At 27.5% G+C, this 15,000-nt stretch overlaps 3 protein-coding genes across 6 annotated transcripts in view; 2 read left to right on the plus strand and 1 right to left on the minus strand.

The window, feature by feature from the left end:
- The window catches only part of LOC124432074 (probable ribonuclease ZC3H12C), a 29,087-nt gene extending 25,097 nt beyond the window's left edge, over nucleotides 1-3,990 (plus strand). The window contains exon 8 of one of the 3 annotated variants that reach the window (XM_046980613.1): nucleotides 3,784-3,990. The gene's annotated coding sequence lies outside the window, so the exon portion shown is untranslated. The remainder of the gene's footprint in view (nucleotides 1-3,783) is intronic. The other 2 variants (XM_046980612.1, XM_046980614.1) reach the window with 2 other exon arrangements.
- Nucleotides 1-4,023, minus strand: part of LOC124432072 (ubiquitin carboxyl-terminal hydrolase 45) — a 4,748-nt gene extending 725 nt beyond the window's left edge. Inside the window, exons 1-11 of the mRNA XM_046980611.1 lie at nucleotides 3,953-4,023; nucleotides 3,624-3,802; nucleotides 3,367-3,497; nucleotides 2,963-3,153; nucleotides 2,634-2,826; nucleotides 2,343-2,510; nucleotides 2,018-2,239; nucleotides 1,639-1,901; nucleotides 1,319-1,518; nucleotides 350-1,215; nucleotides 1-247 (exon numbers count right to left, since the gene is read on the minus strand). The exon at nucleotides 1-247 is cut by the window's left edge and continues 26 nt beyond it. Of these exons, the coding sequence (XP_046836567.1) occupies nucleotides 1-247; nucleotides 350-1,215; nucleotides 1,319-1,518; nucleotides 1,639-1,901; nucleotides 2,018-2,239; nucleotides 2,343-2,510; nucleotides 2,634-2,826; nucleotides 2,963-3,153; nucleotides 3,367-3,497; nucleotides 3,624-3,720 (2,578 nt within the window). The 5' untranslated portion in view covers nucleotides 3,721-3,802; nucleotides 3,953-4,023. The remainder of the gene's footprint in view (nucleotides 248-349; nucleotides 1,216-1,318; nucleotides 1,519-1,638; nucleotides 1,902-2,017; nucleotides 2,240-2,342; nucleotides 2,511-2,633; nucleotides 2,827-2,962; nucleotides 3,154-3,366; nucleotides 3,498-3,623; nucleotides 3,803-3,952) is intronic.
- Nucleotides 4,024-4,151: 128 nt separating this feature from the next.
- The window catches only part of LOC124432071 (midasin), a 115,549-nt gene continuing 104,700 nt past the window's right edge, over nucleotides 4,152-15,000 (plus strand). Inside the window, exons 1-15 of one of the 2 annotated variants that reach the window (XM_046980610.1) lie at nucleotides 4,152-4,246; nucleotides 5,589-5,821; nucleotides 5,954-6,175; nucleotides 6,252-7,318; nucleotides 7,435-8,936; nucleotides 9,150-9,417; nucleotides 9,512-9,693; nucleotides 10,174-10,360; nucleotides 10,566-11,219; nucleotides 11,312-11,789; nucleotides 11,902-12,274; nucleotides 12,356-12,673; nucleotides 12,806-13,117; nucleotides 13,202-13,429; nucleotides 13,609-13,737. In XM_046980610.1, coding sequence (XP_046836566.1) covers nucleotides 5,721-5,821; nucleotides 5,954-6,175; nucleotides 6,252-7,318; nucleotides 7,435-8,936; nucleotides 9,150-9,417; nucleotides 9,512-9,693; nucleotides 10,174-10,360; nucleotides 10,566-11,219; nucleotides 11,312-11,789; nucleotides 11,902-12,274; nucleotides 12,356-12,673; nucleotides 12,806-13,117; nucleotides 13,202-13,429; nucleotides 13,609-13,737 — 6,021 coding nt within the window. In that variant the 5' untranslated portion in view covers nucleotides 4,152-4,246; nucleotides 5,589-5,720. Of the gene's footprint in view, nucleotides 4,247-5,211; nucleotides 5,519-5,588; nucleotides 5,822-5,953; nucleotides 6,176-6,251; nucleotides 7,319-7,434; nucleotides 8,937-9,149; nucleotides 9,418-9,511; nucleotides 9,694-10,173; nucleotides 10,361-10,565; nucleotides 11,220-11,311; nucleotides 11,790-11,901; nucleotides 12,275-12,355; nucleotides 12,674-12,805; nucleotides 13,118-13,201; nucleotides 13,430-13,608; nucleotides 13,738-15,000 lie in introns of those variants that run through there. The other variant, XM_046980609.1, reaches the window with a different exon arrangement.

Here is a 15,000-nt window from a genome sequence, read left to right on the forward strand (position 1 = left end):
CATCTATCGTTGAACCATAATGCTCAACTACGCCGTAAAGAGCATAGAATCGTTGTTTCCTACTATTTTTACAAACTGGAGATAAATCAAATACAAGTGGAAATGCGACACGCCTTGTCACTTTACGAAAAGTAACTCTTTGCGCTTGAAATCTTTTTAATTGTAAAATCAAGACCGGTGGAACACGTGATATAAGGTACTGCTTGGTGTGAGGCGTGCATATCATTTTTGTGCAGTTTACTTTAATCTGAAAAAATGCAATGACAATAACAATGATTTATATCAATCATAGAATAACATAAATAACTTCATTGATTTCGTTATATAAAATGAATATTAAATATTATACCTTTTTCTCTGCTTCAGTGCATTGTTCACATCCTACTTCGTTACTGCCACTCATAAGTTCTAATGTCGTGAATTGGTTTAAACACGATCCTATCGAATATTCTTCTTCTTTTCTAGGATATTTTGTTGGAGAATGATGTGTACTATTTGTTATACCCAATCGTGAAAGTCCAGATGTTATATCGTTAATACCAACGTTAACTTCTTTTTCTGAATTACAATTTTTCGTATGTTTTTCATTATGTTCGGTCGTAAAGGTTTCTTTCTTCGTTTTAACAATTGAAGCTGATGATGTTTCTATATTTGTACTAGAATCAGTTTTATCTAATCCAGAGAGTAGCCTATCTATTTTTTCACCTTCATCTCCATTTGGCATATTAGACAACGGACTCATAGGACTATCCTTTGATGTTATAGAACTGCTTAAAGGACTCACTGTTGAAACATCAGGACTAGTTAATTCAGAATGAATTATTATGGATGTGGAATGAGATAGTTCTGTGCGTCCATTGTTCTCGTTTTCATTACTTTCTAAATTTTCAATTTTTTCAGCTTCCGAAGAATGTTGTATCTTTGTTATATCTGCCATTGATACGTCAGATGGATTAGAATTGTTTAAGGCACTGACAGTAATGGTATCGTTATTTAAAGGAGACTTCAAATTATCTATTGATTTTAAAACTAAACTGTTCTTTCTAGATACATTAAGAGTTTCAGATGACGTTCTTCTTTGATTATCAATTTGATTGTTGGTAGGAGATATAGGACTAGCAACAGCTGAAGCTTTCTCTGAACTATATCCAGATTCTCCAACTTCTGCCATTGTATTCTCACCTTCTACATTATCTTCTATGTCTGCATCGCTCTCTTTTAAAGAAATAAAATTTAATATAAAAAACCAAATGACATAAAAATAATTTGCAGTAAAAAAAAAAGAAAAAAAGAAAAAAAAAGGAAAACAAATATTTACCTGATTCTAATACACCATTTTCTTCAATAATCTTATTATGTTTTATTATATCATTGTAGTAATAGTCAGCAGTAATATTTCTATTTTTTCTATTTTTTCTAGAAGCCTTTCTTTCCTTTTTTAATTGTTGTTTTGATACAGTATTAGGATAACTGTTACCCGTTATATCAAAAGTTTCATCTAAACCGTTATTCTTTCTTCTAATGTATAAAAAAAGAAAAAAAAAAGAAAAAAAAAAAAGAAAAAGAAAAAAACCTGATGAGATCTGTGCATGTTAATTTTTTATTTTTATACTAAAGATAAAATGAATATATATTTACTTAAATACAGGAGGTTGTGGCTTATCCGCTGCAACTGGTAAACTCAAGTCTAGGAATGGTTCAGTACATTGTGAAGAATGATTACACTTCATACATTCCAAAGTTGATACTAAAACACCCATAAACACTGGTTCTGGACCAAGTAATTTTGTATTTACTTGATTACCATAGAATTTCACTTTTGCTTTTATGCTATTTTCAACAGTTTCCGGTATTGTTTTTTTACTTAAACGAAGTTCTTTCATTATAACGGATTGGTACCTCTGTAAAGTAAAATAAAAAATTTTGTATAAATAAATTACATTGTTTTCAATGTTAACGCAATAAGATAAATATTTTTATTAATATAATTATATATTTGTATTTAGAAGTTTCTTACCCTGACATCTTCATTCCGTACTAATTCTAATAAATGTCTAAGTAATTCGTGAGAATCATGTTGTCCACCGTCCATACATTGCATAGCTTTTTTCTTAAATGTATTTAGAAGCTCTTGTGGACTAAATGACTGTTGGGAAGTACAATTCTGCATTTCTGTTAATGTCTTACACAAAATCGAGGTAAACTGACCACCTCCTTCTAATTCACCTTCTATAGGTGGCTATAAATGTTAAATACATTTATATAAATAAATAAATAAATAAATAAATATGTATATATATATATATATATATACACATATACAAATGTAAAATATTTCATACCAATTCTACTTCGTCTCCATTAGGGTCAGGTTTAAATTTTCCTCCAGGTAGAATAATTTTTTCTCCTGGTGTACATAAATCATCCAATACTTTAACTAAGTATGGTGTTCTTGCTAAGCATTGAAGTACAGCATTGAAAAAACAGGTGTTTCCCAAATTATGTAAACCCTATTTTTTTTTAATAAAAAAAAAAAAAAAAAAGGAAAGATTATAAATTATTACAATACATGTATAGTTGATACGAATATATATATATATATATACATATAATGTTTGTCAATATAAACTTACCATAACTTTCGGCAAGTTGTTTAGTCCTTTCTCTTTATCTTTATTTACATTATTTACATTATTTACATTATTTACATTATTTACATTATTTACTACTTTTTGATTTTTAACTGCAGTCGCTTTGGTTTGTTGAGAAGTTGTCGGTGATTTCAATAAAGATTTCTGTATAAAATCTACTAACTCCGTCTTCCTTCTAATAATAAAACAAAAAAGTTATATAAAATAATATAGGAAAAAAAAAAAAAAAAAAATAAAAAAGCAAAAAAAAAAGAAAAGAACAAACGAAACAAAAAATATTAAGAGATAAAAAAAAGAAGTAATTAATTTACCTGTGCTCGAGGGTTATTTCTTTGGAGCATTTATAACACCATATATTCCAATCATTTATATTTATTGCAATATAGTGACTATCACTGTGAGGCTTTTCATAATGCTTTTGAGAATGTCGCTCATTTTTTATTCCACAATTTTGTTCACCACATAGCAAACATATCCAAATATCAACATCCGATTGTTCTGTCTATAAAAAAAATTTGTTTTTTCTTTTGTTTTCCTTTTCTTTTTTTTTGTTTTTTTTTTTTGTTTTTCTTTTTATATATATATATATATTTCAAATACTTTGACATTAGTAACATTAATAACATTTAAGTACATAATTATTTATATTATCTTTATTTTAAATATTAACGATAATATTAAATAGAAAAAGAAAAAGTAAAGCAATGAATTATACCTCATTTGTATGTTCCTTTAAAGTCTTTTCCTTTTTACAAGTTAAACATTCAGCACGTATGCCAGTCCTTTTTGTATGCTTTTTGATACTATTAAAAATGAATGCTTTGTTCAGATGAGGGCAAGATTTATCTATTTAACAAAAATATTATATTAGATTATATTATATTCAATAATAATCACAATTATCATTAAATAAAATACATATAATTTTTATAATAAGATAAAGATTTATATAGAAAATATATTTGTTCTAACCTGTAATAGATTCTTGTGAAGATCCAGTAGATCCTCCGCTTACTCCACCATTAAAATCCCTTCGTCTACGTTTCTTACTCATTTTTCTGTTATCCATTACTGATCGACAATTATAATTATTAATCAACGCTTATGATTTTTGTATATTTTTTTTTTACAGAACATACACGTGTACGAATCTAGAAGAAACAACTTCAAATAATTATTTGCAACGTATAAATTTAGTGCTTAAAGCGTTCGAATATTGACTAATGATATTTCTATAATAAATATTATAATTGTTTAACAATATTGCACTTCAATTGTTGAAAACAAATTTTCTCGAGTACCAGTCAACACTATGAAAATACCCACGAACATTCTTCTCAACTTAATGCTTTGATTCGTAATGTCGAAATTTCGGTCGAATTTCTTTATAAATGAATACCCCCTCTTTGGTACCGTTATATCTGATTTAGTTTCTTAAAATCTAACTAGATAGCGCTGGTATATAATTATAAGTGTAAAACGTTATTGTGATTCGTTCGAAAAATTTCTAAACACTATAAAATCTACCTGAGTTAAGAGGAAGGGATTAGAAATGGGGGATAAGCATTGGGGATTTTCCTTGGATCCTTTTGAAGGTATTGTAAGTGTTTTCTCTTACATACAATACGGCAAAGAATTTCAGGCTATGGATAAAATTTGAAAAAATTGGAAAGTTCGTTTCTGAAGAATTGAAGGACAAACGATACGTTGTCGAACGAATTAAAAAGGAAGAGAAATATTTATTGAAATTTTCGTTGTACCGTTTAAAATTACTTTTGAAATGATCGACGCGTGGCTTATGCGTAATTAAATATTGTACTGTGTTAAATTAATATTTTTTTTCTTTTTTTTTTTTTTACTTTCTTGAAATTTTTCTATTCGTATAAAAAATTGAGATCTTTTTTGTTTTGTTTTGAAAATTTATTTCATCATATAACGTTATATTCTATGATCTTTAATTATTATTAATTCGAAAGTATCTCTCGAATATATAATCTTTAATATATAGATTCAGTTTTTGCCTGCTGGTATTATACAGAATAAAATAGATTGATTCCTGTCTTTTTCTTTTATTTTTGTGATTGGAATACACAAACTTTCTTTACTTTCTCTTTTCATGATCCTTTTTTTACGGTTTTTTTTTTTTTTTGGAGTACATTCAACTTACTATCTGGATCTTTTTTTTTTCTCTCTATCGGAATTAAATCATTTTCTAAATAATAATTTTCACGGCAGACATTGTAGATTCAACAAAATAAATTGTTTCTAATGTTTTATGACATTTCATTGTCGAACTTTTAAATTAAATATTATGCTTATTTAGCATTTTAAATATATATTATATATTATATAATATATATATATATATATTGTTATTATTTATATATTATATGTATATATATATATATAAAATCACGATTAGAATAATACAAATGTTTTGTCCGTTTAATTTTTTTAAATAGCAAAAATTAAAAATTAAAAATTTCATTGAAGGTTAGTTTTGTTTTAAAACAAGTTTGTTTCTTTTGCCATTTTAACTTTCGTAAGTTAAAAGTTAATATTTAATGATATTTTTATTTTCTAATTTATAATATACACAATATGTTTACATTTTTTGACACCGAAATTTTGAGAGGCGCTGTCTTATGTTTCTGATGATAACACGTGCGCGAGTGAAACACGTTTTCCTAACCTTAAATGTTAGAATCATGTGTGTCGTTTACGATTCTATCGCGTGAACATTTTGTAATAATTTTGTGATTTGTTAAATAAAATAAGGTTACATAATGGTTATAAAAAATTTATTTGATTTCTGTGAACGAAACGAGGAGTATCGACTTAAATTTGATAAAATATTAACATTAAAGGTAGTAGTGTGGTTATATTAATTTTTGGTTATATGGGTTAAGTGTATTTATTTATTTTTCTTTTTTCTAGGAACTAAATGTGACAGATTATGAAAATGTTTTAAATATATTAAGTGATTATTTATTAAATCCAAATTGCACAAAAGATGTAGCCGATTGTTTTCCTCAATTACTTCCGGCTCTTGTAACTATAGCTATTCCCATGGGAAGTGTACATTCTTATTCATCGTATAGAGATCTTGTTCACAAAAGAAATTGCATTGTTCTTTCTAAATTGATTAATACAAATCCTGATTTACTTACGTAAGTATAAATATTCTTAAGTTAAGTTTAAATTATTTTTTATTTTATTATGATATAATAAAGTTGTAATATATTTGCATAAAGTTGTACATATATGTATATATGTATATGTATATATTTTATTTTTTTTAGATATGTTTTACAATATTTTGACTCTAATCCAGCGCCATTTGAGTCTGAAGAGAAATTTACACAAACAAAGAAACCAAGATCTCAGGAAATAAAAGTTTCCGATTATGATATTGTATTAGCATGTTATAACATTTTATCATCTGCTACAACACATTTTAAACACAAATGGAATTGGTCCAAATTTTATAAATTTTTGAAACACAAAGACAATAGAGTAAAATGGTTCGCTTTATTGATTACTGATATTTCAATATAAAAATATAATCTTTCCTGTTTTTATTGTTTTAATATTTTCCAGGATTGCTTTGAAATGCATCAGTATAATCTTGGGTATGTCGGAGGCTGTTCATTTATCTTGTGCAGCAGTACTAATTGGTGATATAAAAGAATTTCTTATTGAGTACGAAGAAAAAAATGTGGAACCTCTTGCTTTGGAAAATTTAACAGATAGTATGAAGAATATAATGGTAATACTTAAGGATTTTCCATCTTTGACATCAATTGGTAATATTTTGTTACCAGTATTTAATCCTAACAAAATAACAAATGATGTTAGTTTGGTTTCCGTACCATCTATGGAAGAAAGTCTTCAAAGTTTGGCAATAGCGCTTGCATCTAGAAAATGTATATGTTTACAAGGATCCGTTGGTTGCGGTAAAACTGCTCTTGTTGAATATTTAGCAGAAATCACAGGACATGATTCTTCAAATTTTATCAAGGTTCAATTGGGCGATCAAACGGATTCAAAGATGCTATTAGGAATGTATAGATGCACAGATATTCCTGGAGAATTTGTTTGGCAACCAGGTGTACTGACTCAAGCAGTGATTGCTGGCAAATGGTTACTTTTGGAAGATATTGATAGTGCTGCTTTGGATGTAGCAAGTGTTTTAAGTAATTTATTAGAAACTGGAACACTATCTGTACCAGGTTATAGAGATAACATTTATGCTAGAAGTGGTTTTCAATTGTTCGTTACACAAAGATTGATGCCATCAGTGACTGGGCTTAAAAAACAAATTTCTAGTGCATCAAGTTTGTTACAAAAACATTGGTTCTGTATAAATGTCGAAGGATTTTCATTGAATGAATTAATAATATTAGTACAGACTTTATTCCCAGCGTTAAAAACTGTTGCCAATAGGATGATAGACGTTTTCTTATTATTTTCTATGGGTGATCATGATGGTAGAAACAATGCTTTTGAAAATTCATCATTAAAAACTGGAAGACAAATATCTACTCGTGATTTAATGAAATGGTGTTCACGAGCTATCGTCGATTTTGATGTTTCTTTGCCTAATTCTGCTTTGAAAATTTTTCAAGATGCGATAGATATTTTTTGTTGCTCTGTTTCTGATCAAGGTATAAAATCATTCATTAATATTCTTCATATTTTCTTTTTTGATTGTCTTACCTTAAAAAAAAAAATATATGTATATATTATATATATAATAATATGTAATAAATAATTGTTTCAGGACAAAGATTAAATTTGGTTAAAACTGTAGCCGATAAACTTGGTATAGTGAAGACTAAAGCAGAATATTTCTGTAATATGTATAAACCATCTATCAGTTTAAATCTTAATTTCTTTATAGCTGGTAGGACAAAATTATTATGTAAAAAGTCAGAATATGTAAGGATGATGGAGACAAAAACTACTTTTTCATTTACGAGACCATCTGCATGCTTACTCGAACGTATCGCATGTTGTGTTGCTCAAAAGGAACCAGTATTGTTAGTAGGAGAAACTGGTACAGGAAAAACAAGTTCTATACAATATTTAGCACAAAGTACGGGCCATAAATTGATTGTAATAAATATGAATCAACAAAGTGAAAGTGCAGATCTTTTAGGTGGTTATAAGCCTGTTGAATTGAAATTTTTAATATCACCAATTAGGGAAGAATTTTTAGTATTATTTCGTTCATATTTTGCTCTTGAACCAAATAGAAAATTTTTAGAACATATTGCATTGTGTTACAAACAACAAAGATGGAAAACTCTTGTAACGTTAATGAGTTATAGTACCAATGCGGCTTTGAAAAAATTAAAACATGAACATTGTCAAAAGAAGGAATCTATTTTAATGGAAAAGAATGAAACCTCAAAGAAGAAAAAACGGGACGAAGATGATACGAATGAAGAGAAGATATATAGTTTCAATGAATTGCTAATAAAATGGGAAAAATTGTCAGAGAAATTGGAAAAGTTAGAATTACAAGTTAAGGCCCAATATTCTTTGGCATTCTCCTTTGTAGAAGGAAGTTTGATAAAAGCTTTAAAAGAGGGATATTGGGTATTATTGGATGAAATTAATTTAGCTAACGCCGAAACGTTAGAATGTTTGTCAGGATTATTGGAAAAATCATCTGGATCATTGTCCTTGTTAGAACGTGGAGATAATGAGTCGATAAAAAGACATTCAGATTTTACAGTATTTGCATGTATGAATCCGGCAACCGATATTGGAAAAAAGGATTTACCGATTGGATTGAGAAATAGATTTACTGAATTTTATGTCGATGAATTAACTGAACGTTCTGATCTACAACTTCTCGTACATTCGTATCTTAAAAATATGAATTTGTCTATAGAGAAGCAAGAGGCAATTGTTAAATTTTATTTAAATGTAAGGAAAGAGGCTGTCCGTACTTTGCTCGATGGAACCGGTCATAAGCCACATTACAGTTTGAGAACTTTATGTCGTGCATTAAGCATTGCTGGAACGAATCCTTGTGGAAATATAACGAGATCATTATACGAAGCTTTTTGTTTAAGTTTTTTGACACAATTGAATTATGATTCTCATCCGATTGTAGAAAAAATGATTTCTTCTGCAATTTTGGATAATAAAAATTTAAAAGCAATCCTTGGCTGTCCAATATCCAAACCAAAGTATGGAAACGACGAGGATTACATATATTTTGAGGGCTATTGGATTGTTAAAGGTACTTTAGCACCAAAAAGTCCAAATAATGTGAGTTTATTATTATTATTATTATTATTAACATTTTTTATATATTATTACTATATATATATATATATATATATATATATATATATATATATATATATATATATATATATATATATATGTAATATATTATATTCCATTAATCCTTTATACAAAAGATATTTATAATAAAGAAAAATTTATATTTTAATTTTTTTTTTTTTTTTACAATTACAGTACATTTTGACCAAAACTGTTAGACGAAATTTGAAAGATTTAGTACGAGTAGTTTCCATAGGAAAAATACCAGTTTTATTACAAGGCGATACATCGGTAGGAAAGACTAGTTTGATAACATATTTAGCTAAAGCTTCTGGTAATATTTGCGTTCGAATAAATAATCACGAGCATACAGATCTTCAAGAATATGTTGGAAGTTATGTTGCCGATGAAACTGGAAAATTGGTATTTAGAGAGGGTATTTTGGTAGAGGCAATGCGTAAAGGTATGAGAAATTGAAATTTTCTTTTTCTCCTCCCTCCCCCTTTTCTTTTCTTTTCTTTTTTTTTTTCTAAATATAAAAATTTTTTAAATATCAGGTCATTGGATTATATTGGACGAATTAAATTTGGCACCGAGCGACGTTTTGGAAGCATTAAACAGAGTCCTCGATGATAATAGAGAATTATTTATACCAACAACTCAACAAGTTGTTAAGGCACATGATAATTTTATGCTTTTTGCAACACAAAATCCGCCTGGATTATATGGTGGTAGAAAGGTAAAGTTATAAATTTAATTATCCTTAAAGGATTTTATTACTTAGTAGGTAATGATCCTTCCCACTCCCTTTTTTTTTTTTTTTTATTGTTAAGCTCATAATAATTTGAAAAATTTCAAGGAAAATTTTTTATCTGTTAGGAAAGTTAAGTCTCTTTCTCTCTCTCTCTCTCTCTCTCTCTCTCTCTCTCTCTCTCTGTCTTTCTCTCTTTCTCATTCATTTTGTCTGTAGAACTTATTTTCTTCCATTCATACAAATTATTTTGTCCTTTGCATCATGAATGTAAAATAAATTATAGGATTAAGATCTCCACGTAAAAATCATGTATTTATTGTAACACTGTTAGACACGAACGAAAACCCTTGAAAAAATTATGAACTGTTGCTTACAATCGTTTAAAAAAAAAAAAAAAAAAAACTTGGATCTTAAGATTTATCTCTTCAATTAATTTCATTTTTCTTTTCTTTGTTTTTTTTTTAGGTACTCTCTCGAGCATTCAGAAACAGATTTGTCGAATTGCATTTCGACGAAATTCCTTCTAACGAATTGCAAATAATATTACATGAAAGATGTCAAATGCCTGAATCTTATTGCAAGCAAGTGATTAACGTTATGACAGATTTACAGATAAGACGTAAAAGTACAGCTGCATTCGCTGGTAAACAAGGTAGATGCGTGTGATACATTATTGATACATTATTAGAATTTAATGTAATAAATTTTACAACGTGTAATGATGAATCTGTAATAATAATATTTTTTTTTTTTTTTTTTTTTTTTTAGTATGCAATAATATATTGTAATTGAAAATATTTTCATTGTATATGTTTATTCAATATTATATTAATTTTTTTATGTTTATTATTATATAGGTTTTATTACGTTGCGTGATCTATTTCGATGGGGCGAAAGATATAGATTGGCACCAAATATTATTGGTGATAAATTGTACGATTGGAGTCAGCATTTAGCTGACGAAGGTTATTTAGTTCTTGCTGCGAAAGTTCGTAAAATGGATGAAGCAGATGAGATAAGAAAAGTAATAAAGAAACATTTAAAGAGAGACGTTGATCCGAATAATTTATTTTCATTGAACGATAAAACGTCTACGGTAACGAGACATATATTGGAACAGATATTGGATAAAAATAATGCATATTATAAACATATTGTTTGGACTTATCATATGCGTAGAATGGCAGTATTAGTAAAGAAATCGTGTCAATTTAAAGAACCAGTTTTGTTGGTCGGCGAAACAGGTTGTGGTAAAACAACTGTATGCCAATTAATTGCTGCGATGAATGAACAAACAATGCGTAGTATTAATTGTCATATGCATACGGAATCGTCCGATTTTCTTGGCAATTTGAGACCAGTTAGAGAACGTAATAACGTAGAAAATTCGAAACTTTTCGAATGGATCGATGGTCCATTGATTATTGCTATGCAAATGGGCGATCTCTTTTTGGCCGATGAAATTTCTTTAGCTGATGACAGTGTTTTGGAGAGATTAAATTCATTGCTTGGTAAAAATATAATAATAATGATAACAATAGTAATAATAAAATTAATTTATATAATGATATTTATTTGATATTAAATATTTTATTTCGATTAGAACCTGAACGGAGTTTACTTTTGGCCGAAAAGGGATTGAAATTAAAGGACGAGGATGATAACAGTACCGTCATGGCCAATGATAAATTTATATTCATCGGTACCATGAATCCTGGTGGTGATTATGGAAAAAAAGAATTGTCACCGGCTCTTAGAAATCGTTTTACAGAAATTTGGTGCGAACCATGTATAGAAATGAACGATTTGAACGATATAATAATACATAATCTCGACGACGAATTGTCTTTATACAAACAATCAATCGCAAAAGCAATATTATCTTTTATTCAATGGTTACCGACAACTGACGTGGGAAAAAAATTAATTGTCAGTATACGCGATATATTAACGTGGTTAAATTTTATAAATATATGCACGTGCAATGAGACAATTAAATTGAATATTAGCGATGCATATTATCACGGAGGGTGTTTAACTTATATCGACGGTCTTGGATCAGGATTGACTAGTACAGAAAAGTAAGTATAACATTATAAGAATTTTCATAATATCAGAATAATATTAATAATTAATATTAATATCAATTTTTTTTTTGTTTGTTTTTTTTTTTGTTTTTTCGCACTTTCCTAGATCGTCTAATTTGATAGAATTCCGAGATGCTGCATTAAGTTATATAAAATATCAAATCAAGGATACATTATGTTCTAATTTATCCGAGGAATTTGATGATAATATTAATGTTTCTTTCGACAATATAAATAATACATTTGGTATTAAACCGTTTTATATTAAAAGAGGTTCCTCTAATGTATATCAGGATATGAAGTTTACATTTTCACCAAATACTACGAAATTAAATGCGTTGAAACTATTAAGAGCATTGCAATTAAATAAACCTATATTATTGGAAGGAAGTCCGGGTGTAGGAAAGACAAGTATTGTATCTGCATTGGCAAAAGCATCAGGAAATGCATTATTTCGAATTAATTTGAGCGATCAAACGGTATGTCAAAGAATAATTTTATTTTTATTCGATTTGCAATTTATATTGATGTTAAAATAATTAATTTTTTTTTCCTTGTAGGATATATCCGATCTCTTTGGTGCAGATCTTCCAGTAGAAGGAGGTCAAGGTGGTGAATTCTCATGGAGAGACGGACCATTTTTACGAGCTTTGAAAGCCGGCGAATGGATTTTGTTAGATGAATTAAATTTAGCTTCACAGTCTGTATTAGAAGGTCTTAATGCTTGTTTCGATCACAGAGGAGAAATTTATATTCCTGAACTTGGAAAAACATTTTCCGTAAAGTCAGGTACCAGATTGTTTGGTTGTCAAAATCCATTAAAACAAGGTGGTGCCAGAAGAGGCCTTCCTAAATCATTTTTAAATCGATTTACACAAGTATGTTTTTGAGATAAATGTATATATATATATTTTTATTAATTATTCAATTATTAAGTTTATTCTTTTTCTTTTTTTTATTTATTTATTTATTTTTTTTTTTTTTTTTTTTTTTATCACATTGTATTACAGGTTTTCATAGATACTTTGACTGAAGATGATTTAATGTTCATTCTTAACGTACAATTTCCTCAATTATCAGGCGAACTTATTAAAACAATGGTTAAGTTTAACAGCGTATTGGCGTCAGAAATTGGTGTTAATTGGGGACATATCGGTTCACCATGGGAATTAAATTTACGAGATATTAGTAGGTGGTGCGAATTAACGGTTAAAGAACAGGACGATTATGGTAACGATTTTAAAAGGAGTTACTATAATCCTGGAAATACAGTAGAAATTATTTATGTCAGTCGAATGCGAACGCAAGAGGATAAGCAAAGAGTGAGATAAACAAAACACATTATAATTTTATAATTAAATTAATATAAAATATCATATAACTAGAATAATTAATATTATATTTAGGTCCGACAATTATATCAAGAATATTTTCCAATTGACAAATATCCACTTTCGTCGTCTGAATCATCCGTATATATTACAGAAGAAACATTATATATAGATGATGTCAAATTGGCTATTTCGCAGTCTGCTATATATAATAATAATTCAAATTTGTTATTATTGAGAGATCAAAGAACGACGTTAAAACAACTCATGCAGTGCATTAACATGAATTGGATGTCTATACTCGTTAGTATTACTTTCTTTCTTTCTTTTTTTCTATATATATATATATATATATATATATATATATATTTATTATACGTTTGTATGTATGCGATACAATATGTTCTGCGACATAACATACGTATATATATATTTGTATTTATTTCATTCGTTAGATCTTATTATTTAATTTTCTTATATAGGTTGGTGCATCTGGTTGTGGAAAGAGTAATGTGGTTCGATTGCTAGCTAGTTTGGTTGGACAAAAGCTAAGATGTATTGTTGTCAATTCAGCGATGGACACAACGGAGATATTAGGAGGTTTTGAACAGGTAAGTGATACTTAATAAAAAAAGAAAAAAAAAAAAAAAACATGATTTATCTTTGCATACAAATAACATTACTAACATGAGGAATATATTAATGAATAAGAGTTTCAAATCTATCTTTCTTTTTCATATTTAAATTTACACAAAATTTAAATAAAGGTAGTTGAGTAGGCGGGGAGGGGAGGTTGGATGTTTTTTTTTAAGCATATACAAAACACATAAGTATATCATTAGAGCAGATTTTTGAAAATTTTAATTCAGAGATTTATCCGTTAGATAGCACTGTATGTTTGAGCAAGCTGATAACGTTTGATAATAATGATAAGTAACATATTACAGGAATGTAACTTATTATCAAAGGGTTTTATTCATAAAGTTAATTAAGATATTTGATCGTTGATGTTCGAATGTATATATACATATATATATATATATTTTTTTTTTTTAAATATAATTATGGAATAACACGTACAGATAAATGATAAATTTTCAACAGTAATTAACTCTATAAGTTTCGATGTAAAAAGATTGAAATTTAATATTCTATCGCCATCTAATTATTATTACGTGATCGTCTAATAGTCATATATATATATATATATATATTATATCATATATTAATAGCTGTACATTGATATGCATTAGACTGCTTCGTAACAAATTCCGTACTATTTTAATATCAGTTTTTAATATTTCATTCTTCTTCGTTTTTTTTTTCTTCCTCTCTTTTTTATACTTCATTTATAAATTCTTGGTCAACTTGTTCCTTTTCTTAAACATTAACGTACGACTAATTTTTTTTTTTTTCTTTTTTTTTTTTTTTGAAGATCTTTTTCATAGATAATATTCCTCGTAATTTTCTATCGTAAAATATTTGTATATAAGAAATTTCAAAAAAGAGAAACAAAAATTTGGACAAGGTATTAATGTAAGGGATAGATTGATAGGATGTTTTGTTCTTTTTTCTTTTTTTTTTTTCTTTTTTTTTTCACATAAAAAATATTTGAATATGTAAGCATGCATATATATATATATATATATATATATATATATATACACACATACACTTATTTCATAAGAAAACGGAATCATTCATTATCAATGTTTACATATACATATATAGATACCTATTATACTGCAAATTATATATATATACATATATATATATATATATATATATATATATATATATTCTGTACATTTGATAAATATGTATACATAATAGGATCTTCATTGTTAATTTTCAACTATAGATACATATTATAA

Source organism: Vespa crabro, chromosome 23, assembly GCF_910589235.1.
Source record: "Vespa crabro chromosome 23, iyVesCrab1.2, whole genome shotgun sequence".
Taxonomy (NCBI): domain Eukaryota; kingdom Metazoa; phylum Arthropoda; class Insecta; order Hymenoptera; family Vespidae; genus Vespa; species Vespa crabro.